The 27404-nt window shown below is 40.8% G+C and overlaps 1 protein-coding gene and 1 pseudogene across 14 annotated transcripts in view; both read right to left on the reverse strand.

Moving 5' to 3' along the window:
- Nucleotides 1-27404, reverse strand: part of NEK11 (NIMA related kinase 11) — a 334291-nt gene that overhangs the window by 210249 nt on the left and 96638 nt on the right. For 12 of the 14 annotated variants that reach the window (XM_051818472.2, XM_051818466.2, XM_051818468.2 and 9 more), the window contains 5 exons: nucleotides 25268-25332; nucleotides 23831-23957; nucleotides 7180-7329; nucleotides 7008-7086; nucleotides 4020-4105 (listed from right to left, as the gene is read on the reverse strand). In XM_051818472.2, coding sequence (XP_051674432.1) covers nucleotides 4020-4105; nucleotides 7008-7086; nucleotides 7180-7329; nucleotides 23831-23957; nucleotides 25268-25332 — 507 coding nt within the window. The remainder of the gene's footprint in view (nucleotides 1-4019; nucleotides 4106-7007; nucleotides 7087-7179; nucleotides 7330-23830; nucleotides 23958-25267; nucleotides 25333-27404) is intronic. The other 2 variants (XM_051818474.2, XM_070072821.1) reach the window with 1 other exon arrangement.
- LOC127482860 (ubiquitin carboxyl-terminal hydrolase MINDY-3-like) lies at nucleotides 938-1799 on the reverse strand (annotated as a pseudogene).

Consider the following 27404-nt stretch of genomic DNA (forward strand, 5'->3'; position numbering starts at 1 on the left):
TTTCTTGAACCCAAGAAAACCAGGTCATTAAGAGCATGCCTAAAACCTTACCCCCAGAGATGTGGCTTTTTTTTTTCTAATAAAAAAGAAGTGTTTATTTAGGCAATCAACTAGATCATAATGAATAATGCAATATACTAATGTAATAACAGATGTTCTCATGCGTTTATCACATTTATAAATATAAGCTGGCTTACAGGGCTGCTTGGACAAATTTGGAAAAATCTATTTGGCAATACAGTGAAAGTTAACAGTGTTAAGACTATTCAACAGATTCTCTTTTCTATCATCTTAAAAAATACATCACCTGTACTTTAGTGAGTAAATGGTAATGTTTATTTATAGTTTCTACTTTCTGTAAACATGCCAGACTTAAGCCAACTGTCAAAGGACCTGGGCTAATTATTTATTTATCAATATCTCTAATGGAAACAGTGTTCAGTAAAGAATGAACTCTTCTGTATTTCAGTGTGGCAGCTGCTGTATAACAAGCCAGATCATTCACACAATAAAATGTGCCTGAATGAATTAAACCTAAAGTATAAGTTTATAAATAGCAAATTTTATACTTAACACACAAATTCTATAGCATTATTGTGCCTGTAATTTAATACGTAAATGAACAATTATCCACTGCAAAACTGAGAAACTCTGAATAAAGCTTAATTTTGCTCGTAAATTTCACACACACAAAGGGCAAAAATAGGATAACATTTAACATAAAGCTTAAAATAAATAATGTAAACATCTTAAACACTGAAAATGTGGTTTTGCTATTTACAGTTAATCAATGATACCAGTGTTTAGTTTAATTTAGTCAATTACCAGTCTTGAATCCTTTCGATGTATTATTATTATTTTCCTTATAAACTCTTAGCCAAACGAGCATAGTGAAGGAGAAGGACCTATGGTCCAGAATAATTCAATGTATGGCCATATGTGGTTTGGAGACAGCACTTAATAGGACTGTCATCTGTAGCAGGGGATCTTGAACCCACAATAACCTCAGTCTCTTCTATATACATCACCTTTCATTGTAATGTGCTTGAATCTATTGTAGTGGTAGAGAGTAAAGGATTCTGGATCAATTTGATTGCCTCAATCCATTGTAGTGGAAGACAGTAAAAGGTTCTGGGTCACTTTTGTCCTGATCAGGAAAAAATTCTTGAAGAAATGGACCCAGTAGTATGAGTGCTAATCCTTCTGGATCTAGTTTATTCTTAATGAGATGTATGTATTAGGATCTGAAACATGATCCGACACTTCATGACGTCTGCTAGAAGTGAATCAGGTATTCATCCACTATCTTCTGGATTGGAAAAACATCCTAACTTGTTTAGAAGGAGGCTCAGGGGCAATTAAAGCCATGGTCTTAGCAAAAAAAAAAAAACACCATGAGATGCATTTCACTGCCACCAGTCTAAATAGGGAATTTTGCAGATTTCAAGTAAGAACCAACCTTACAGTATCTTAAAGCTTCCTATAATGTTAAGAATCTCATAGCTGCTTGTTATGTACACCAAGAAGTTTTATTCCTGAGCATTCTGTCACCATCCCGTTCACTAGAAACAGCACGTCCATCAGTAGGAGATTCAACTTTGACTGCCATGCCCATATACAGGATCTATTAAAGGCTCACTTGTATCTTCAATTTCACTTTTTATGTTTTCAATGTCCTCTGTCAGTAACACAGAACATAGAAAAATCAATACTCCAAAATTGTTTCCCCACTTTGAATACTGGTCCAAATAGCATCTTTTAATTCTGAAAAACTGGGGCCAGCACTGTGGAGTAGAAGGTTAAGCCCCTGCCTGCAGTGCTGGCATTCCATATGGGCACTGGTTCATGTCCCGCTGCTCTGCTTCCAATCCAGTTCCCTGCTAATGTGCCTGGGAAAGCAGCAGGGGATGGCCCAAGTGCCTGGGCCCTTGCACCCATGTGGGAGATATGGAAGAAGCTCCTGGCTTCTGGCTTTGGCCTGGCCCAGCCCTGGCAGTTGTGGTCATTTGGGGAGCGAACCAGCAGATTGAAGATTCTCTCTCTCTCTCTCCTTCCATCCTTTCTTTCCTCCCTCCCTCCTTCTCTCTATCTTTTTCAAATAAATAAATATTTTTTAAAAATTCTGAAATATCTTTTTTTGAATTAATGCATGAAATCGCTCAAAGCCAAGTTCTTCAACAGTCAAGGCAGAATCCAAGAAGAATGTTCCACTTAGCAACCAGACTCTGCAGGACTCTGAGAAATACCAGCAGTTTCTTAGGCTGTCTTTCCTCTTAACCATGAAAGCAAGAAGTATGATCCAGAATTGTCACTTCCTAAAATACTGCATTTGGTATGACAAAGGAGTTCCTTATGCTCTTCTTCCAGAAGTTATTGTGAGGCTACATTCAGTTGTGTAAATAAAGGAAAAATCCTTTTAAACTGGACATTGGGGCTGGCGCTGTGGCATAGCGGGTGAAGCCGCCGCCTGCAGTGCCAGCATCCCATATGGGCACCGGTTCAGGTCCCAGCTGCTCCACTTCTGATCCAGCTCTCTGCTATGGCCTGGGAAAACAGTAGAAGATGGCCCAAGCCCTTGGGCCCCTGCACCCGCGTGGGAGACCTGGAAGAAGCTCCTGGCTTCAGATCGGCACAACTCTGTTGGGGCCATCTGGAGAGTGAACCAGGAGATGGGAGACCTCTCTCTCTCTCTCTCTCTCTCTCTCTCTCCACATCTGTCTCTCTGTAACTCTGCCTTTCAAATAAAATAAATAAATCTTTAAATTGGACACTTCCTCCAGAAGACTCTTCGGAAGAAAAAATTGGAGCTTCTTCAAGAGAAATTCCAGAACAGGTGCAATAATTGCACAGGGGCCACCTCCATACTGTTCTATGCAGATCCCTCTGATTCAGTAAACACAAACTCTTGTGTCCAGCGACAGAAAACAGTGTCAGAGAGACCAGGGCTGATCTTGGTGCCCCACACCAGCTCCATCGGCTCTTTAGTAAGTTTGGACATGACAGCGTGCAGGTGGGCTGGTCTTCACGTTCAGAACTCCTGCCTGCGAACCTCTCACCCTGCTGTTTCGGGGGGCCAGGTTGGGGGTGGGGAGCTGGGAACAGGAGAGCATGCATTGAAAGAAGACTGAGTATCTGATGGATAAGTTTCTGTAGTTCAAATGTGGATATGGAAATCCAACATGGTGCAATTGAGAAACCACAGGACTGGGGTGTTAGGGGAGATCTCGGCACTGTCTGACCTGGAAGATCAGCCTGAGGAGCAGGGGCAGCTGGTGCACTCTCTTACACACCTCCGGGGAGGGGCTGCCATTGTCTTTGGGTCCTCATCAGATTAGATGGAGCTCCCTCAGCAACCTTACAGCCTGCATCCCTGCATCGTAAAAGCAGTGTGCCCTGGAGGTGTGCACTTGGCAGCCTACAGGTCTGACATGGCTGCTTGAAAGTGACCTGGTATTCCAGGGCATTCCGAAGCCTTGCAAGCTACAGCAAGAAACATGTTACTGATGGAGGAGAGAAGTTAGGTCAGGAAATAATGACACTTTTCTGGGAGACACACTTTCTCTAGTGCTCGTGGAAGAGAATGTCTATTTCCAGAAAGTGAATGATTTGCAGTCGTCCTGGGGCTCCACAACGTTCTCTTTTCAGTAGATGCTCTAATAGTTCACGTTAAACAAACAACGTGGAAAAGCCATTTATGCATATTACAGAAGGCTCATTAGCATAGATATCAGTAAGTGTTTGCGATATTAATTTTTTTATATACTTACAAGGCAACTGCAGAGCTAGCCTGCAGATGCATGAGCTGTGCAGGGGTTTAAATTTTTATGATTTCAATTTACTACCACCTGGGGCAGAGGGCTTTGGAACGCCTCGTTACTGAAGCTTCTTAATTTCTTGGCAAGACCTGAGTGAATGCTGGGATACTCCATGCAGTCAGCTTAGCACTAATAGATTTTTAAAGACAAACGCATTTAACATTTACGCTCCATGAGCTCTTGAAAAACAAAGCAATTACTTACACAGCATTAATTATACGAGCAGTCTCCTTCTGACGATCCAGATTCTTATCTACTGGAACCATCTCTGAATATCTACACATTAGGTGCTGAAAAAAGGAACAACAACACTGACAAACATCCTCTTCCGCACGGTCAGGGCATAAAGCTACCCAGAGCCTTTTCAGATCTGGGGGGCAATTGCTATAGCAGGCAGCATGCTAGCAGGGCACATGGTAACCATTCCTCCCTCTGTAGGGGCTTACATTACATGACACCAGTGGGGTCAGGCTCCTGCCCACTGCTCTGACTTCATCTGCCAGTTCCCTGACAGGGGCAGGCTCTCTGTTAGCCCTGAGAATACATGAGCTGTTTCCCACCTCCCACACCATATAGGTAATGTCCACACTGCTCTGGCCAGGACCAGGTTGGAACAAGTGAGGCACCACTTCAGCTACAAATTCTAAGGGTGCACCAGAAAATACCTCAGTAACCAGGATACATAATGTTAATGCTGGGCCCAGTGTTGCAGTGTTGCCAGCATCCTGTATCAGGGTGCTTTTTTGAGTCCGGGATGTTTGGCTTCCTATCCAACTTCCTGCTAACGCTCCTGGGGAGGCTGTGGTTAGGCCCCTGCCACCGATATGGGAGGCCCCGATGGGAGTTCCTGGCTCCTGATTTCAGTGTGGCCCAACTCTGGATGTTGTGGGCATTTGAGGAATTAACCAGCAGATGGGAGATCTCTCTCTCATTCGCTCCTTGTCACTCTGCCTTTCAGATACATGATAAATAAATCTTTTAAAGTATTGTAATGCAATAAGATCGAAATGAATGCCAAAAAGTCATGAAGCCATGAATATCAAAAGTTTAAAGAAAGACAGGATCCAATCCTGAACTCACCCAATTCCATCTCCCCTGCCTCACTCTAATCCTAGCCCTATTCCATCCTGCCTTTACATTTTTGATATTTTGTTGCCAGGGAGTTTTAATATTAATTTGTATTTTTAAAATATTGTGTAAGGGGCTGGCACCATAGCACAGTAGATTAATCCTCCACCTGCGGCACTGGTTCTAGCCCCGGATGTTCCTCCTCCAGTCCAGCTCTCTGCTGTGGCCTGGGAGGGCAGTGGAGGATGGCCCAAGTCCTTGAGCCCCTGCACCTGCATGGGAGATCTGGAGGAGGTACCTGGCTCCTGGTTTTGGATCGGCTCAGCTCTGGCTGTTGCGGCCATCTGGGGAGTGAACCAACGGAGGAAGATCTTTCTGTCTTTCCCTCTCACTATCTGTAACTCTACCTCTCAAATAAATAAATAAAAATCTTTAAAAATATTGTGTAAAATATGACTCATCTTGAGTAGAGTTTCTGGTCTCCCTTAAATTTTGCCCAGGGCAAGTGCCTCTCAGTAGCCTCAAGTGCCTCAGCCCAGCAGATCTCCTTGGGTCCCTTTTAACTTTTCCTGTCTGCCCGCCAGTACCCCGTCCCAACGCCCCTTTCAGAGGACCTCCTGCAGGCCCCTGGAGCCCACTTCCTCTGCACCAAGAGAGAGCTGCAAGGACCAGGGCACTTACGATTGGTCTGTGTTCCCCGCGTTGGCATGAGCTTTCCCAGAGGTGCACGCTTGCAGAGCTCTCCCTTCTACATCCGTCTCTAAGTGTTTCTTAGAGACCCGGAGGTAGGGCCTGTGCACCGGCTCCTCCCCGTGATCTGGACATTTTGTTAAGCTCTCTGAGTGGCCTGCTGCACCTCAGAGCTCACTGGTGTTGAAATGTCACCGACTCCTTTGACCACCAAAGTCCTTTTCTCCTGCTTTCTTTTTACAGGATTCTGTTTACTTTCTTCCTAGTGTTTCTGATTGTTTATAGTTACTTCCTTATTTGCTACTTTTCCTTGGTCATTGGGTCCTGCACTAGCAGTCAAATGTCAAAAGAACAGGAGCCATGCCAGTTCCTCTCACCAGGGTCCCCAGGCTCAGTACGATGCCTGGCACAGGACAAAGGAATGCCTGTCCTCGCCACCCACCCCGGGATCTCTCCTGCTAGAACTGGCCCACTCTTGAAAAATCTCGCAGTTTTTAGAGGAGTCTTGCAGTTCAGAAAAACACAGCAAGCTTGCCTGAAGGATTTGCGCTGTGAAAACCTATGAAGCTAAAAAGAAAAAGCAAAAATATCCTCCAGAGAAAAACCATTCACATTTTTTTAACCACCTGAGTCAGATCCTCTATATCAAAATTTTGTGGGTTTTTAATTTTTTTTATTTTATGTATTTGACAGAGTTAGACAGTGAGAGAGAGACAGAGAGAAAGGTCTTCCTTCCGTTGGTTCACTCCCCTAATGGCCGCTACAGCCAGCTCTGCGCCGATCCGAGGCCAGGAGCCAGGTGCTTCCTCCTGGTCTCCCATGAGGGTACAGGGCCCAAGCACTTGGGCCATCCTTCACTGCCCTCCCGGGCCACAGCAGAGAGCTGAACTGGAAGAGGAGCAACCGGGACTAGCACCTGGCGCCCATATGAGATGCCAGCACCGCAGGCAGAGGATTAACCAAGTGAGCCACGGCGCCGGCCCCTCAAAATTTTGTAATCTAGAGGAAAACAAAACATAATCACCCAATCACTACAAAGTGTCATGAAGATGTACAATAAGGGGGCAGAAAAATCAACAACCCACAAAAACCACAGACTTTGGTGTCCGGTTAGTGCTCTCTAGTCTTGGCAGGGACCTAGCTGCAAGGTGTTGAGGTTAAGATCTGTCAACAAGGGCACTGAGGGTGCATGTCGAATTCAGGCAGCAAATCAGAAGCCTAACTTCTTCTCCCCAGTGGCACAAGAAAACTGGAATTCACACTCTGTTTTACAAGGAGATTGTCCCAATATTTCCCTCTGCTTTCTCTGTAACCTTTTTTCTCTTTCCTTGATTGACTCTCAATGTGTCTCATTCCAGAACACATCTTCAAGTCATAGCTCGTGTATACAAATGCTAACGCCTCTTTTCCCAGAACCCCCTTCATTTTAAATACCTGTAGTTGCTCATCAATATAGGGGATTTTCAAAATTTCTATAGCAGATGGTCTCAGAGATGGATTCTTGTTCAACATGCTGCAATGTTTAAACAGATGATTTTTATTCAAATGAACTACAAAGTAAGTACACTTTAAAGTTGTCTCTATGACAACATCTTTATGTCCGTACCTTTCCATAATGGCATTTAGTTCTCTTGGATGTCTCTCGGGGAGGGAAGGTGTGTCACCCTCAACGATTTTTAAGACAATGGACAAGAAATTGGAGCCAGTGAATGCGTGACTCATGCAGCACATCTCATATAAAATGCATGCCAGCGACCTGAAGACAGAGCCAAAGAATTTAAATAAGGAACCACCGTTCTATTTTAAAGGTGTCCATCATGCTAAATCTCAGAGAGATGTATCAGGGGGATTGGCTGTGAGACACTAATATGCACTTCAGTCGTTTGTTTAAAAACTACAGTTCCATACTATTTTTTTTCATTTAAATACATGTTTTTCAAAAAACAAAAAAGAAAAAGTAAAGCATAAAGGAAGTCTGAATGACCACTTTTTGTAAAAGGAGGATGAGCAAACCAGGAGTTAGCAACATACCTGCACACAGCAAGGACTGTAAACATTTGATCAATATAGCAAGGAATTTTAAAATTTGCCTCTCTGAAGGAAAAACGAAATGCAGCCTAATGTTGTCTTCCTAGGGTAGTTTTGTTAATGTTGTATATGCAAAATAAAATTTTAATTTACGAGCCTAACCTTCCCTCTAATGTGTATCCAAGCATTTTGAAAAGGAAACTGGCATTCTTTATTGGTTTTCTGCATAGAATCCATTTGTAAGTAGGTTGGGAGAGCAGTTACTTGCAGCTCACATTAAAATGTGTAATGCTCCCTTGAGGAATATGGAGCAGAATATTAAAATTCTAGATCAATCCAACATTGACTTGAATTAACCATATAAATCAGTAACTGAAAAAACCAGCAGAAAAATATTTTCAATAGCTTTACATCATAAGTAAAACTACAGGAAAACTCCTGTCTGAACAATATTAAGAAATAACTGCAGGCTGGCGCCGCGGCTCACTGGGCTAATCCTCCGCCTTGCGGCGCCAGCACACCGGGTTCTAGTCCCGGTCGGGGCGCCGGATTCTGTCCTGGTTGCTCCTCTTCCAGACCAACTCTCTGCTGTGGCCCGGGAGTGCAGTGGAGGATGGCCCAAGTGCTTGGGCCCTGCACCCCATGGGAGACCAGGATAAGTACCTGGCTTCTGCCTTCGGATCAGCGTGGTGCGCCGGCCACAGCGGCCATTGGAGGGTGAACCAATGGAAAAAGGAAGACCTTTCTCTCTGTCTCTCTCTCTCAGTGTCCATTGTCAAAAAATAAAAAAAAAGAAAGAAAGAACTGCACTTTTTATGAATAATGGGTTATTTTTCTCTTATGAGCATTTGGTGTTATGAATTATGTAACTGGCCAGGTTTCCCTTTTCATGTTAGTTCCTTGAAAGATAAGGAAAAAAATTGTGATTCACTTTGTGTAAGTTTATCTTAGGTAGCTTTTAACAGTACTCCTTTTTTAAAAAAAAAAAATTTAATTATTTATTTGAAAGTCAGAGTTACACAGAGAGAGAAGGAGAGGCAGAGAGAGAGAGAGAGAGACGTCTTCCATCTGCTGGTTCACTCCCTAATTGGCCGTAACAGTCAGAGCTGTGCCCATCTGAAGCTAGGAGCCAGGAGCTTCCTCCGGGTCTCCCACATGGGTGCAGGGACCCAAGGACCTTTGGCCATCTTCCACTGCTTTCCCAGGCCATAGCAGAGAGCTGGATCGGAAGTGGAGCAGCTGGGACTCGAATCAGTGCCCATATAGGATGCCGGCACTGCAGGCGGCGGCTTTACCTGCTACACCAAGGCACCGGCCCCAACAATATTCTTTTTTCTAAAGATTTGTTTATTTATTTGAAAGGCAGAGAATTACAGAAAGGAAGATGCAGAGAGAGAGACAGAACTTCTATCCACTGGTTCACTCCCCAAATGGCTGCAATGGCCAGAGCTAGGATGAACCGAAGCCAAGAGCCTGTAGCTTCTTCTGGGTCGCCCATGCAGGTGCAGGAGCCCAAGTACTTGGGTCATTCTCTACTGCTTTTCCAGGCCATAGCAGAGAGCTGAATTGGAAGTGGAGCAACCAAGACTTGAACTGGCATCCATATGGGATGCCAGCACTGCAGGCAGCGGCTTTGCCCACTATACCACAGCACCGGCCCCAACAATATTCTTAATACAAGCAAGAGTACAGATAGACACATGGCGAACACTATCATTTAAGTATTTTGTGGGTACTCATGAATAAGTGCATTTGTAGAGAATTCTGAATATATCCAGTGAGACTCCTTCTGTTCTAGTACACAGTAATAGCACTAAAAATTTACAACTAATTGGTATTTATATTTTATAAAGCACATGTATCTCAACAGAAGCTATAAGTTCCCAGTGTAATAGAATCAATATCATATTTTGTCATTTTATAGATAAGGGAATTGGATCAGAGATGTTAAGTGACATGGCCAAGGTCACAGCTAAGTAAATGATGGAGCTGACTTTTGAATGAAAACATTTTTCTTTCCAAATACTGGACTATTTCCATTACAAAAAGCCAGAAACAAAGTGGCTATTAGAGGAAATCATGCGATCTCAACTAAACACCCAAGATCAATGTAAACATTATCAATTAGGAAAATTATTTGAAGCTCAATACATTTTACACCCACCTGTAAGACTTCTAAATAGTACCTGGCAGGGTAGCATAAACCTGTATTCTATACTAAGAAAAAATTTTCCTTCAATAGAAATAGGTATTTATACATAAGCAAAAGTAGAATTCATTACCAGTAGAAAAGCATTTTTAAAAAATGTGGGGAGCAACTCGGACTAGACTAAGTTACTCAAATTAAGACTTATTCTATGCATCTGCTCTCCCACAATATGGCGTTGGGAGAGGAGGAAACAGCTTCTACACAGCTGCCTCCAGTTCAACCAATAAACTGTAGGACCTGCTCCTGATTGGAGGAGAGCAGCGTACTCGGCGTGTGGGTAGCAGAGTTGGGATTGGTGGAAGAGGACTATAAAGGAGGAGAGACAACATGCATGGGGAACATCTATCTGAAGGAACACCTGTGCAGCCCCCGAGAGAGCCGGCCGGTGGTGTGCCGCTCCCCCACAGAAGTGGGGAAAGTGGCAGGGGGAACCACCCTTCCACGGAGGTGGAAGGGTCGGTAGCCAACCCGGGAAGAACCAGCAGCAAACCCGGGGAGGGCCGAGCAGACAAAAGAACAGTGCAGGGTCCTGTGTCGTTCCTCCGCGAAGAGGGGGAGCAACAAAAAAATCCTCAGAGGAGTTGCTTTTCTTCTTCTTCTACCTCTTATGGCATGAGAGCATCTGTTTTTAATTTGGTTGATACACAATTGACAAAATATATGAGAACAAAATGGTCTATGGGCCGGCACCGTGGCTCACTTGGCTAATCCTCCGCCTTGGGGCGCCAGCACCCCAGGTTCTAGTCCCGGTTGGGGCGCCAGATTCTGTCCTGGTTGCTCCTCTTCCAGTCCAGCTCTCTGCTGTGGCCTGGGAAGGCAGTGAAGGATGGCCCAAGTGCTTGGGTCTCTGCATCCACATGGGAGACCAGGAGGAAGCACCCAGCTCCTGGCTTCGGATCGGCGCAGCGCTGGCAGTAGCGGCCATTAGGGGAGTGAACCAACAGAAGGAAGACCTTTCTCTCTGTCTCTCACTGTCTATAACTCTCTCTCTGTCTCTCTCACTGTCTAACTCTGCCTGGCCAGAAAAAAAAATAATAATAATTATTATGAACAGATACAGGTAGTTACAGAAAATTTAATAAATAGGCATGTCTGTACAATGGAGTTACCTTAACAGAAGTGATCCCAGACAGAAACAAGGAGAGCAAGAAGAAATAAAGATCATCAAAAAGAGTAATTTTGCAAATATATAAAAATAATATTAACTTTATAAAACAATACTCATGGGGTTTAACTTATGTAGAATAAAAATTCATGACAAAAATAATGTGAAAGACAGAAGAAGATAGAGTTAAAATATGCTAAGGTGCTAGCATTCCCAGAAAGTGATAAAAATATTAATTTTCACTAGACTGTAATAAGTCAAGGATGAATGCTGTATTTGCTAGGGATATCACCAAAAGAACAATAAAGTAATGTATAATTGACAAGTATATAAAAAATCCAGGGCACAGTGGGTTAAGCTGCCGCCTGCAGTGCTCACATCCTGTATGAGAATCCTTTCAAGCCCTGAATTCTAATCCACTCCACTGCTGATCCACCTCCCTGCTAATGTGCCTGAGAAAGCAGTGGAAGATGTCCCAAGCACTTGGGCCCCTGCTCCCATGTGGGAGACTTGGATGGAGTTCCAGGCTCCTGGCTTCAGCCTGTCTCAGCCAGAGCTATTACAGCAATTTGGGGAGTGAACCAGCAGATGGAAGATTCTCTCTCTCTCCCCCTCCCTCCCCTTCCACCCCTCCCCTCATCTCAATATCTCAATAACTCTGCCCTTCAAATAAATAAATAAATAGAAAAGGAGTATCAAAGGTGAAAAAAAAACAAACTAAAAAAACTTAAAGCAAGAAAAGGAAAAAAAAGGAATATAAAACAAATAGGACAATTGAACACATTTATATAGAAAACTAATAGAACCAGTGTATTCTTAAAGTTGTATCTATGAAAAATGTATTCATTACATAAAAAATAAAAAAGCAAAAAAATAGTCACAGGGTAAATAAAATACAAATATATTAAATATAAATTTGGAATACTCCAACTGAAAGCACTAAGATTATCAGACTGCATAAAAAGTGTGTATTGCTTACAAAACAAAAGTTCATGGTTTTTTCCTTTGGAGTTCAGGAAGGAAATAAGGATGCCCACCATCACTTCTATTCCACTTGTAATGAAGGTGTTTCCCAGCACAATGATGCCTTATTACACACAGACCATGAAGATTAGAAAACAAGACATTGTCATTAACCCATCAACATGATTGTGTATGTTAAAAATTCAAAAGATGTTATAAGCTATTAGAATTAAGAAAATTTAGCAAAGATGGTGGGTGCAAAGGCATCTCTTGTTTACAAGCCTTCAACAAACACCTTCAAGAATGAAATTTAAAATATCATTTACATGAATATTACAAAATGTCAAACATCTAGTAATGAATCTAATAGAAAATGTGCCAGATGCTACAATGTAAGCCGTAATACAAAGCTAAGAGAAATTAATACAGACCTTAAAAGAAAATAGTGAGAGTGGGAGAAGGATAAATTCACATGTAAGGATTAGAAGGCTGTCAATTTTGTCAATAATGGTTAAACTCAATACCAATACCAGTACCAATCAAACCAATACCAAACTCAATACCAATCAAAATCCTAGTAAAAAAATTTTTGTAGAAGTTGGCAAGCTGATTCTAAATTTATTTGAACATGGAAAGGGAAAAGAATATCCAACTGAAGAACAAATTTAGAAAATTTATAGCACTAATTATCAAGATTTACTCTACAGTTATATTATTTATGATGGTGTGAGATTGGCAAAAAAAAAAAAAAAAGGCCATGGAAACAAAATAGAGGGCTCATAAACAGATCTATGCAAATGGAACCACTTGATTAATGCAAAGATAAACTGCCCTGTGTTGTAAGGAAAGAGGCTGTTTCAAAAAACAGTTGAATATCCATGTACAAACAGTGTATCTGGAGGCCTAGCTCATATTACACCCATATAAAATATCAATTATTAACATGTGAAAGATAAAAATCATAAAGCTTTAAAAAGAAAACAAGACTTTCTGATGTTCAAGTAGACACATCTCTTAAATAACAAACCAAATTCACTAACAATAAAGTTATGAAATTATGTAATGGGCCTCATTAAAATTATGAACTTCTATTCATGAAAAGACACCATTTGGAGAGTGAAAATAGTTACAATGGAAGAGAATGGGAGAGTATATTCATGAATCAAAGACTGGTGTCAAAGACCGTTGTCCAGAATATGTAAGTTAATTAATTAATTAATTCAATCTCATGCAAGTCACTAAGAAAAACATGAGACTCCAATAGGAGAAAAAAAAAAAAACAGGGCAAAAGATTGAACAGACACTAATTGGACACGAATCATGAAAAGATGCTCAGTGTTTATACTTGTCATGAAAAAAGTCAAAATCACTACATGCTTATTCCTTATGTGTTTTAACTCACTGAACTATCCTCACAACAATCCTAATAGAGTAGCAACTATTATTATCACTCTCATATTTCAGTAATGGAAACCACAGGATTAGGCAAACTGTTTAAGGTTCCAAAAAGGAGCAGGTCATGGAGCTCAGACTGCAGGCCAGGCTGTGTGGCGCTACAGTCACAGCGGGAACACCACGCTGCCTCTCAGGGCAACACAGTCAGAGCATTTCAGACCTCCAAGAGCTCCCACGTTGGGAATCATGGCTGGCCCTGGTAGCTCTTCAGGCAGGGGCTGATTTCCCCTGCTTATTATGAAACCACATCCACTGTGAACGATCACAGGGACCTTAGAAAAACATGCCACACGGAACATCAGAATCACGACCAACACAACACATATCACAATGAGGCAGTTCCAGAAAAAGAGAGAAAGGCAGCTAAGTTTCTCTTCCGTCTTTCCTTTGCTTCAGAAGAAAGAAAAGGTTGGTTCATGGTCTATTAATAGAAAATTGATTATAAAGTCAAACCCCGGTCTTATGGAGACATAATTCTATCTGAGCCACATTTGATGAATTTATTAAGGCTGTAAAAATATGTGCAATTATCTGGCTAAATAGAGTATGGAACAATTAGACCTAAAGTCTGACCCAGTGAATCTATGTTGATCTAAGACTACACTAATTTTGGGGGGATAATTTTCTGTGTTACACTACAAGCATGCTGTTTTTCATCTACCTCTTTCACTTTGATCTGTTGATATTTGCTTGTGTTTGAGAATATGAAGAAGACACAACTTACTAGCCAGCAACTTGTGGAAAATGATCCACAGTGATGCCAGTGCATCTGCCTTGAATGGTTGCAAGCAGCTCAACCGTGAGGAAACGACTGTGGCACTTAGGATGGGAGATTTGTTATCACTCTATTACCAGTTCTGAAATCCATTTATTCTGGTAATTACATTTTATATATCTGTGCTTTTTATTTTCCCCAATTTCTATGATTCTACTTGGGAATCAATATATCATCCCAAACTCTTCACTTCCATCATTTTGGAAGAATTTTATTTATCATCCAAGTCTTAAATTGGATAATACAAAGGTGGAAGGGAGCAGGAAGAGGAAGAAAAGCACAAAAAAAAATAAAAAGTAAAAGGTACATTTTACTAAGTCTAGTAATTTGCATTCCTTTCTTCCTTCCTTCCCTCCTTCTTTCCTTCCTTCCTTTTTTTTTTTTTTTCAAAATACAGCCAACTGTGAAGAGGTAAGCAGAAACCCCCCTGAGAGAGTCAATATAAGCAGTGAAGGGACAGTCTGGGATCAGGTGCACATGAAGCAAATTACGCCTGAATTCCATAAACTCTACATCTGTCCAAATCAACCAGAACTACCTAGAGGATTTCTCAAGCACAGATTGATAATGAATTGTAAATATACCCGGGACGTTGTCTTGTCTCAAGGTAACTAAATTTATCCTTTGAAATTTGCCCAGACCCTGCAGACCGAAGACTGCCCCACAGCAATGCACGCCCTTGATTGGCTTGTAAGTTTTAATTGATTTTTTTAGATAACACTTTGATGTGAGGTAACTGAGAAGGGTCTTCATTTATTCATCTAGGAAAGTGTGCATAATTTAGGCAGTTGAACATATGGAGAAACTAACAAATGTAATACAAGAGTAGTGGGCTTTACTTCAGTGTGTGTTATCCTACATAAAAGTCTTCACTTAGGTAGGATCGTTCAGTCTAAATATAATGAAATAAATAAGTACAGTGAAAGACATTGGGCTGCTTGAGAAAGATTATTATTTAGCAACTGTTTATTAAGGGCCTACCACATCCCAGAACCATATTAATCACCCAGCGATACTGTTAAAATGCCAATCCGATTCTAGGCATTTGAAAAGGTGGGCAGCGGCATTTGCAGTACGGTTTTGGGGGCTTCCTTGAATCCCCATGTAACACCAGAGTTGGTGACAAGGTGGGCCCTTGAATCTCAAAGTGAGTGAAGCTAAGCCACATAGAGCTGCACAGTACCAGCACCTGCATGAGAAGCAGCACAGGGAAGCCGCAGAGTGATTCAAAGACCTGTGAACAGAACTTCAGAAAAAAAAATAACAGGTACTCACTGGAAAGCAAAGCTGGCCAACATAAGACTCACAGCTAAAACAAATAAGGCTTCTGCCCAATCCAAAAGCAAGATGAATACAAGAACCACATGATAAGGCCCAAGACAGCCAGAGCAGAAAGGCTCAGGGTTGTCCAGTAAAATTTTCTGCAAAGGCAGAAATGCTCTGTTTCTACCAACAATGGCCACTAGCCTACAAGTGGCTACTGAGCATTCAAAATGCAGCTAGTGTGACTGAGGAACTGAATTTTGAAAGAAATATATAAAGGGAAAAGTGAAATCATTCCTTCTATCCTATTCTAATATATCATGATTTTGGCGGGGGGGGGGGGGGAGGGAATCCATAAAATTATAGGAAAAAAAAAACATGTTTAGTCTCTCCTGTTCATAGCTGCTTTTTCTAATTGCTTTCTTCCAAGTTTGAGATTTACAATGCTTGAAGTACCATTATCTAATCTCCCTTCCTTGTGGTGGTTCCATGCCTTCCATACCATAAGATTAGGCCAACGGAAGAACAAAACCAACACCAGGGAGAGACAGAGAACAGACAGAGGAGGAAAGGGAGAAGAGAAAGTTTTTCTGTGTTCTTAGGCATAGATTCTATGCAAAGCATACAGTTCAAGAAAGGAGCATGGGTGGCATTGAGAGCTGTGGCAGCTGAGTGGATGTGGAACACAAACCAGAGTCAAGCGTCCTTCCAATGCCAGCTGCTATTCACTCGGCCACTCTGGGTAGAGCAAGAGCCTTCTCTGTTCCCCTGGCTTCGCCTCTGAGTGAATGGCTATGTTCCCCCTGCGTGAATCACTTTGGGTACTCTCCAGAGACTCTTTCAGGATGGACAGAACACCAGAAATAACGGGATATGCCAGATTAATGATGGACTTGCCTATCTATCTCCACGCTTCAGTCTCCACCAACCTTCCCCCTTGGGTCTGTTTTCATATAGCCAGTCTTGTATCATAAAAGACTCCCTGGTGGACTGAACACTCTTGATAAATATTCCCTTCCCCTTCCCCATAGAGTGAGTGAACCTCCTTCATTGTTGAAACTGGGGCTGGTGTATGACTTGCTTCAGCCAATGAATGCTCTTTCTCTCTAGCACTAGGTTGATCCTTTTTAGCTCAGGGCACAACCATTGTCCTGGGATTGGGAAAACTCTGGAACAGAATAGGACTACTACTTGAAACAGAGTTAGTTAACCAGCACACCTCAAGTATATGGAGAGAAATAAAAGCTGGGATTTTTTTTTCCAGTTCTTTGTTACTGCAGCAAAGTTGATTACTAAACCACCCCTTTGCTTAACAACCTTCAGAAGGTCTTCATTCTCCCAAAAGGTAAAGTCCAAGGCCCTCTGCATGGCGTACACAGTTCCCCTACAGTCAAAATGTCACTTCATCCTTTCTTGCCACATACACACTTAGTGCTTTAACCAGTCAGAAGACATTGGCCTCTGAGATGCTCCCATGTCCTTACACAACATGTTCTGGGGTCTTTCTGGAGTCAGAGAAAGCTTACATCACTTACATCATTTCTGGGCTATTTTTAAATGCCCAGAATACTTTTAAACAAAGAAATACCCAAATAAATGTGTAGTATATTTGAAGTTTTACACTAAATAAATGAATGCATTTAATATATACCACTTCATTTGGAGATCATTTCTAACACAAATTCGAGGCCTTCTCTGAGTATGAAAACCCAGGCCGCATGGTTCTTCTGGTCGGCCACTTTCTTTTCTACACAGTAGGTAGCCCCCAACCTGTAGTCACTGACATGGGTCCTTCTGTCTGAAATTGTATTTTGTTCAACTCTTCTGCATTCTTCACCACCCTAGCAGGCAGAACTCACTAAGACAGTAGCTCACAATTCCTCCCTCCTTGACACACCAGAGCCTCATTACTGTACTGTAACAGCATACAGCACTTTTTTTATATACCTGTCAACTCTTTGAGGACAAAGACCAGAACTTACATGTCTTGATGTCTCTTTCTGCAAACACCACACCAAGGGCAAGAGGAAGTAAGGCTAAGGGTATTGGATAAGCTGGTAATTAGCCCCCTGGACTAGGAGGGGAAGCCTTAATTTGTAGACTTCATTGACTTTTATGGTATAAATACCATGGATGATTTCAAGTTAATCAATGTGGTGCCACTAAAAAGTGAGTTGAGATGAGACATGGAGAACTGGGTCTTGTAAACTTTTATGAGCTGGCTACAATACACCACTGGATTATAATGGAACAATGGAGGCATGGTGCTGGAGTCAAATGATAGTCCAGGCCTGGGGCTGAAACAAGGTGTGGTAGAGAAAGCAAAGTCAGGAATGGGGAAGGGAGAGTTCTGAGGTACAGGTGCTGATCCAAAGGGTTCCATCCATCAAACAGACCAACGAGTAGAAGAATGGACTGATTTCCTAGTACAAACCACTTCTCTTAAGCCATCTGATGGACCATTGAAAGGAAGGCAGTGAGCAATGCCAGCTTGCCATAATGGAAACCAGACCAGAGACTGTTTTTCAACTCCTGTGTGCTATCCTGATAAAGCCCTCTTCCAGTCATCACTACTATTTGACTAACCATCCCAAAACTTAGTGTCATAAAACAATAATAATTAGTGATTATTGTCATAAATCTGTTGGTCAGAGATTAGCTGGATTCTAAGAACAGGAAGCTCAAGAGAACCAGGTAAAAACTCGGTGACATTTTATTGCCTAGATGCAGAAGTCACATTATATAGGACTGCCATTGTCACAGGCTGACTCAATTAAAAGGTGACGGAACACAAACTCCCTCTCTCAATTAAAGCAGGGTCTACATCCCATTACAAAGAGTATATGAGAAATGATACATCATGATGTTCATCTTTGAAAAAAACACAAGCTATCACATGCCCCTAAGGATGATGGGAGCATTTTACCTTATGCTATCTTCCACAGAAGCCTCTGATAAGAAATCTGGGCCCTGCCCAGGATCCGTAAATTCTTTCCTTGCCTGAGATGCTCCTTGCTATAAAATGCCTTGTCCTGGCATTGGGAAGGCTCATTCCCAGTGTGACTTCTGATGGACAGATTGGTCTCAACTAGGGATTCCAAGACTTAGATGGAAGAAGCAACTTACAGAGAAGCATGGTGTCTACAGCTGTATGTGATTTCAACAAGGCAGGAAAGATGAACATAGTAAATAGGAAAACAGAGACTCCTCGTCATCCCAGGATAAGTGTGTGGATACCCAGGGCTGCATTCTCTGAGGAGCAACATCAAAGAATTTATACTTTGGGAGAAATTGATTTACTAAAACAGCCCAACAAGTCACTAAGTGGGTAAACATACAAGCCTGAGGGAAGGGCAATGCGGTGGTGAGTGGGGGAGAGAATAAGTGTCCCGCGTTGCTCTGCAATAGTATCGAAAATTCTAGTTTTCAACAGTTTGAGACATGCAAAGAAGCAGGAAAATATGACCCCCACTCAACGAAAAAGTAGGCAACAGATACCACCTGGGATGGCTGGTAGATTTTAGATCCTGAATTTAACAGGCAAAGATTTCAAAGCTGCCATTATAGATATATTCAAATTACTAACAGAAAACATGTTTAAAAGGTATAATTAAAACATCACGTCAAATGGATAATGTCAATAAAGAAAGCAACTACACTTTAAAAGCACCAAATAAAAATTTTGGAGATGCAAATACAATAATGGAAATTAAAAATTAACTATAGGAGATCAACAGATATCAATCGACAGAACAGAGAAGCCATGGACTCAAAAATACGTGAATAATGAACAGAGTAGTGGGGAAACGTGGGACACCAACAAGCACGCCAATCTACATACAATGGCATCCCAGAGGAGGGGACAGAGAGAAAGGGGGAAACATTATTCCAAGAAATAACTGAGAATTCCCAAAACTTGATGAAACATTTTTATTTACACATGCAAGAAGCTCTACAAACTTCAAGAAGGATAAATGCAAATTCTTTTACCTCAGATACCTCAGGGTAAAAATGAGGTAAGACAAAGTCAAAGATAAAGATTTCAAAGAAAACACTAAAAGTTTGCTTGAATAATTATTTGCCCAAGTATATAATGAATGCTATGTGAACATTTAAATGGTATGTCGATTATATTTGTCAATGCAGAGCAAGGTTCTATTTTGCTAAGTGGAAAAAATTTATAAATTAGTATATAATATAATATCAGTTTTTATAACGTAAGTGTATATAAAATGTTTATCACATTAACTGTCAATCACAGAGTAAGTATTCCACAAAACGGTAGCTAGTCCTTATTTTGTTGCTGCAGTTGTATTTATTTTCATCACCATTAATATCAACTTAATAAGGATTTATTAGCAATATTATGAACTCTTTGAAAATTCATCAGGCAGCTGGTATTATCGACAGAGCTTGTATCAATCATTTCATGTTGGTCATTATAAACAAATAAATAAATGCTCTAATCCACTGCCCCTGACTCTAGTGTTTTCCTCCCTCAGATTCTGTTGTGTGGAAAGCAGTTACACAGATGTGTCTTTCTTTCTCCTGGGTATGCACTCCCTGTCTAAGATCTTGATTCTGAACCCATCTAAGAACTGCCCAGGCCATGGACACGTGAGAGAATGGGCTCTCTGGCTCACAGCTTCCTTCATCAACAGGCAGCAAGAGAGGTTGTTGGCTGTCCGCTCCGAGAGGTCCCGTTTCAGCCATAGAAACTGCTGCCGGAATGGCCTGTATTTCCCCTTCTCCAGAGCCCTCCACCAGAGAATAGCCTGTTCTTCCTACTGTTCCTTGTCCCCATCCACCCTTGAAATGTCCTCCGAGGACACCTTGGTCCTGGCAGGCCAGGCAGGTGCTGCTTTCCTCTCCTGACCTGCAGTTCCGCCTTGTCTGACACTTCTTCCCAAGATCAGTGAAGCCTGACTCTAGTATCGGGCATGAACAAGGGTTCCCTGCACAAACTCCACCCTGAATCTCTGAGCAAGACGCTGCGAGCCTCACAGTCTCTCTGATCCCCCACGATTTCCACCGCAATTCCACCCACTGAAGTCAAAGAGCTATTTGGTTGACTTTTCACAACAAGATAAATAATACCAATAAGGAAATATTCTGTTTCCTTTTTGCTTAATTATAGCATTATTATTACCATACAATTGTCCTTTATTTCTTTCTTCTACCAAAGTAATATTTTCTAACTATTCCTAGTTTAAATAAATAAATGTACAGACCTGGCCTAGGAATTCAATTCATATTTATATTTCTCCTGTGGGAGAAACAGTAGTCAGTAATTGCTTATACAAATCAGCAGTGTTCCAGGGCACTGTTGTCGATGAACCTAATTAGCCTAACTTCCCAAATAACTGTGTGTAAACTTCAGGAACCTAACCCACTTTTAAGACAGGTACTTTCTGTACCTGAATGTTATAAATAATTGAATCCGGAAGGGTTTAACAGGTTGCAGAAGGAGGATAAGGTTATATGTGGGAAATATTAATGGATGAAAATATAACTGGCATTAGGCCAGCTATACTTTAATGACTATGAATATAATATGTACAACTATTAGCGCTAAAGCAAAATGCCCATCAATTATTCATAAGTGTTTCCAATCCTAAGAAAATATTCCACAATAAACAGATGCTACACACTACAATTCAGAGACAGATTTAATTTTCCAGACTGTCTCCCAAAGATGACTCATCACGTGTATGTATCTGCCACTATAATTAATAGGTCTATTATTCTTTCCACTTCAGGTTTGGCAATAGAAATTTCATTACCAGATAAGCACGTTTTGACTGAGATATAACCAAGGTAATTGCTAAATTCATAATAAGGTGATTATTTGAGGTAAGGACGATGATGAATTCTCAGCTTGTAGTTGTTGAGTAGTTAATAATCATTGCGAAAAGCACTGATCTAATGTTCAGAAAATATATTAAAATCCTCCTGCATCTTCATATTTGAGAGGATTGGGTTGTTTTTAAGTTTTTCTCGAGTCAGATGTTCTTGTAACCTAAAATATTAGATCAATACTATCTGATATTCCTTTAATCCATTATTAAATACCAGGAAGATTTTTTTTAAAAAAATAGCACTGACAAAACAGAGACAAAGACTCTATGCTTTATTCTCTGTGGCTTCTGTTGCCTCAGTTTTAAAAAAGACATCCATCTGATTTGGCAAGCAGATGTAGATGGCTTGTGAAAAGAAGCCAGGCTCACTGTTCCATGTAACTCCAAAGATTTGAATGCTGGACTTCATAAATTAACTTACTCTTTTTTGAAGATTTTTGTTTATTTAATTTGAAAGATAGGGTTAGAGAGAGAAAGGGAGGGAGGGAGGGAGGGAGGGAGAGAGAGAGAGAGAGAGAGAGAGAGAGAGAGAAATCTTCCATCCCCTAGTTCACTCCCCAAATGGCCACAAGTGTCAGGGTTAGGCCAGGCCAAAGCCTCCATCTGGATTGCCCATGTCAGTAGCAAGGCCATTCTCTGCTACTTTCCCAGGTGCTTTAGGGGAGCTGGGTGGGAAGCAGAGCAGATGGGACCCGAATCAGTGCACATATGAGATGCCAGCACTACATGCAGTGGCTTAACCCACTGTACCACAACCCTGGGCCCAATTAACTTACTCTTTTTTTTTTTTTTTTAAGATTTGTTTATTTATTTGAAAGTCAGAGTTGTTATACACAGAGAGAAGGAGAGGCAGAGAGAGAGGTCCTCCATCCACTGGTTCACTCTCCATATAGCTGCAATGGCTGGAGCTGTGCTGATCCAAAGCAAGGAGCCAGGAGTTTCCTCTGGGTCTCCCACACAGGTGCCAGGGCCCAAGCACTTGGGCCATCTTCTGCTGCTTTCCCAGGCCATAGCAGAGAGCTGGATCAGAAGCGGAGCAGCCAGAACTTGAACTGGTGCCCATACGGGATGCCGGCACTGCAGGCAGCAGCTTTACCCGCTATGCCACAGCACTTTAACTTACTCTTAATCAAATAACATGATGCAGCATCTTTTTTAAGACAACATACCATGTTAAATCATGAAGAAATTATACTTGTATACTTGAATGTGTTTTAGATGTCCATAAAAATAATTTCAAAAATTAAATGTGAAGAGAGATGTAGGTATTTAAAAGAAACTTAATCTGAAGCTCAACTTTTGAGGATGGAGGACAGATGCCCTCAAACCAGAGAAAGGGAAGTCAAAGGGAGCAAGACTTCTCCAGAGGGGCAGGAATCCTATCATTTTTGCTTTTATACCCTAAAGGCGACATTGCAGTCACAAATAACAGAGGCTCACTCAAGTGAAACTGTAAAGGAATTCATTCCTCTGTGGTCTGGGGTTGGCTTGGGCTGGGTTTCCTTTTTCTTCTCTTTGGAGGCAGGGAGATGTAACGAGGGGGAAGGCTGACTGGGAACAACCTCCACGGCTGGGATAAGCTAACAAGGGAAGCCCGAGCGAGGGACGCGGACGTGAGCAGTCACGGGGTCTTGGAGGAACTGCAGCAGTGGGGCCCAATCTTAACAGTGACAATCTTAACAGAACAAGAACAGAAGTAACGACCCTTTGGAAAAGTCCCAAGTCACAGGCCCTGTGGTGGTTCATCTTTCTCTAACCTAGACGACAGGCAATTTCCTTTGTCTTCTTTAGAAGAATGAAGTGTGCACAGCTCTCACATTGCTCATCTTTGAAAGCTCAGAATTCCTTGCTCTGATTTGCATAAAATAATTCTTTACTTAATTAACAAGCTCTCAGATAGAGTGTCCTTTCAACCTTTGACAAGCTGAAAATTATGTAAGATTCCTCTTCAAAGGAAGTGAATATTCCCCAAATAGTATCCATTGCTTACAGTTGGCCTATTGAACACAATTTTCCACAAGGCCTCTGCAGTGAGATTTAAACTGGTTCCATAAGAAGGAAGGGGACACAACTTTGTTACAAGAACTCAGAGAAACTAAGAAATCACAGATGCATCCACCACTCAAAATCCAGAAAAGTTTTAATATAATTTATCTTTAAAGCTAATATCTCTAGTAAAATTCTTAAAAGTAATAAGAAAACTGTAGGAAAGGTGTACATTCCCCACAGAGAAGGAAATTAACCTTAATATGAAATGCAGCACAGCATTCAGCATTATAAATGTTGTATTTAGTAGAGTAGCAGAAATACATCAAAATTTAATGCTATGGGGACATTAGGAACTTTCCCCTGTGGTTCAGGAACTAAAAATCCAAACCAACCAATTAATTTATGAAAAAAGAGAATTTCTGAAATCAATTTGGTGAACTACATCAATTTCCAAATCCAAAAGACCTTTTCTTACTCCAGCCGTGGAATGACTCATGTGTCAAATGGATAAACTGAGTGGATGTATTAAGTCAACTGGCTGGAAACCAAAACACACCAAGCTGTCCAGGCAGCAGATGAAGGAGTCACCTGCTCCAGCCCCTGCCCACTCACCAGATGTCCGACTTGGTGTCATAGCCTTGGTGTTTCAGAGCCTCAGGACTCATGTAATGGGGAGTTCCAGTGAGAGTGGTGGCCAGGTCACAGGAGCCCACGAGAAGCCGAGAAACTCCAAAATCCCCTTGAAATAATAATTAATTATGTGAGTACTTTAAAACAATAGAAATCAGCACTGGAAATCAACAAGTGCTTAAATGTCTAATTTGACCATTTGGTTATGCTATATTTCATAGTACTTTAAAGAGGAAGAAATGTAAAATGTTAAATTACACAATGCCAGTAAACAGCTTTAAAACCATAGGCTCCCCAGGAGAAAGGAGACTTTGAGCCAGGAAAGTGAATTACATAAGCTAAAATTCTTTATTTCTGCAATATGGAAAACTAGTCAATTTGATATAAAAAGCAATTTCAAGTCTGAATAACAGCAAACAGAATGATTCTGGAATGGCTCAATATGATGATGTGCAATTCTATATGGGGCAGGGGGAGAGTTTGTTCCTAATTTAAAAAGAAAACACATTTTTTAAAGAAAAAGACCTGAAATGATTCAAAGATACGACTATAAAAAATTGGAATCCATCACCTTTAGTTGCATACTATTATTCTTTCCCTCTCTAAGGACATCCTATATGATGATTAGATAATTCAGTAATTGTTTCAAGTTCAGAACTAATGGTTAAAAGCCATTATATCAATATTTTAATTATGATAATTGCTTACTATATGTGATACAGTAAGTGGGAAACTTACTTCACCACGCCAATAAAGCAAGTCTAACCACTTGCAAAGTGTGTGACATGAAGCTGGAACCCAAAATATATTCATTAAATCTACCATATATGTAGTAACTATTTTATATTTCAATTTATATCAGATAATCAGAAACAAAATAATTGGGTTTTGTTGGCCCCATACAGGTCTGAACAAGGCTTGAGAAATTTAAATAAACCAATGATTACTCTAACACTTCCATGTACCCAGTTCTTCAATTTGATATGACAACATCAAGAATATATTCTTGGGGCCAGCGCTGTGGCATAGAGAGTAAAGCCACCGCCTGCAGTGCCGTCATCCCATATGAGCACAAGTTTGAATCCCAGCTGCTCTACTTCCGATCCAGCTCTCTGTTGTGGCCTGGGAAATCAGTAGAAGATGGCCCAAGTCCTTGGGCCCCTGCACCCAACTGGGATACCCGGAAGAAGCTTCTGGCTCCTGGCTTCAGATGGGCGCAGCTCCAGCTGTTGTAGCCAACTGGGGAGTGAACCAGTGGATGGAAGACCTCTCTCTCTCTTTCTCTCTGTCTCTGTCTCTGTCTCTGTCTCTCTCTGTCTCTCCTTCTCTCTGTAACTCAAGTAAATAAATAAATAAATCTTTTAAAAAAGAATATATTCTTCTATGTCTTTGGAATATATATTTTTAAAAAAAAGTTACCAATTTTAAGTCGATTGTTTTTCAGAAATATATTCTTTGACTTCAAGTCTCGATGAAGTATCCTCCTACAAAAAGGAAAAAAGGGATATGCTAAATCACGGCAACAGGACAAAGCACAAAAAACATAGGACATTCTCAATAGGTGTGGAGAAAGCATTTGATAAGATTCAATATCCCTTTATGATAAAAGAAAAATACCCTTCAACACATTAGGTATAGAAGGAACATACCTCAAAATTATAAAGGCTATATATGAGAAGCCAACACCCAATATCATACTGGATGAGGAAAAGCTGAAAGCATTTCCTCTCAGATATGGAACAATATACTCTTATTCAACACAGCTTTGGAAGCATTAGCAAGAGCAATTAGGGAGCAGAAAGAAATAAAGGGCATCAAAATTGGAAAGGAGGAAGTCAACATATCTAAGTTTGTTGATGACATGATGTTGCACAAGAAAAAACTAAACACTCCAACAAAAAGCTATTAGAACTGACAAACCAAGTTGCAGGTTACAAAAATAAACACACAAAAAATTAGCTTTTGTGTACCCCAAATAACGAACTCACTGAAAGATGAATCGAAAAAGAAATTCCATTCACAGTAGCTACAAAAAATCAAATATTAGGAATAAATTTAATTAAAATGAAATATCTCTACAATGAAAATCATAGAACATTAACAAAACAAATCATCAAGGATACAAAAAATGGAAATATGCTTTGCTTATTGGAAGAATTAGTATCATTAAAAAGTCTCTACTACCTAAAACAATCTATAGATTCAATGCAATCCCTACCAAAATATCAATGACATTCTTTACAGAATTAGAAAAAACAATTCTTGGGGCCGGCCCTATGGCATAACAGGTAAAGCCACTTCCAGCACTGGTTCGAGTCCCAGCTGCTCCACTTCTGATCCAGCTCCCTGCTGATGGCCTGGGAAAGCAGAAGACGGCCCTGCATCTGCGTAGGGGACCTGGAAGAAGCTCTTGGCTCCTGGCTTTGGATCAGCATAGCTCCAGCCATCGCAGCCATCTGGGTAGTGAACCAGCGGATGGAAGATATATATATATGTATATATATATACACACACACACACACACACATATATAAATATATATATCAGCCTCTGTCTCTCTGTAAATCTGCCTTTCAAATAAATAAACAAATCTGGATGTCTATATGTAGAAGAATGAAATTAGAGCCATACTTCTCACCATATACAAAAATCAACTCCAGATATATTAAAAACCTAAATTCTAAGAACTGAGACTATGAAAATTCTAGAAGAAAATATAGGGAAAACACTTCAATTTATTGGTGTAGGTGATGACTTTTTGGGTAAGAAACTCCTTCCTCCAAAGGCACAGGTGACAAAAACAAAACTACATGAAAATCAGAAGCTTTTGCACAGCAAAGGAAACAATCAATAGAGTGGAGAGACATCCAACAGAATGGAAAAAATACGTGCAAGCAATTTACCCAACAAATGACTAATATCCGGAATATATCAGCAACTCAAAAAACTCAACAACAAAAAATAACCAATCCATTGACATTTTGTGACTCAATTATTTACAGTCCTTTTCTCTACCATTAAAGAAAAGTATTTTTTTTCTTCACACTACAGGTTGAACTCTTTACTTAGTATCGGATTAATCTTATGAGTATGAATTAAACTGAAAATAGATCTTCATAAAATTAAGAGTGGGAATAGGAGAGGGAGGAGGGTGAAGGGTGGAAGCATGACAGGGAGAGAGGTTAGGGTGGGAAGAATCACTATATTCCTAAATCTATATGTATGAAATGTATTCAATTTGTATACCTTAAATAAAATTTAAAAAAAAAGAAGTAAAAAAAAAAAGGAATGGACAAAGGACCTAAATAGAAATCCAAAGAAGAAATACAAACTAACAATAGATACATGAAAAAATGTTCAGTATCACTAAGCATCAGGGAAATGCAAATCAAAACCACAATGAGATATCACTTCACCCCTGTCAGAATAGCTATTATCCAAAAGATGGGAGAGCAACAAAGGCTGGTGAGCATGTGGTGAAAGGGGAACTCTTAAAAAAAAAAAAGCAGAAGATGGACCAAGTCCCTGGGCCCTGCACCCACATGGGAGACCTGGA

This window comes from Oryctolagus cuniculus, chromosome 4 (genome assembly GCF_964237555.1).
Source record: "Oryctolagus cuniculus chromosome 4, mOryCun1.1, whole genome shotgun sequence".
In the NCBI taxonomy this organism is placed as follows: domain Eukaryota; kingdom Metazoa; phylum Chordata; class Mammalia; order Lagomorpha; family Leporidae; genus Oryctolagus; species Oryctolagus cuniculus.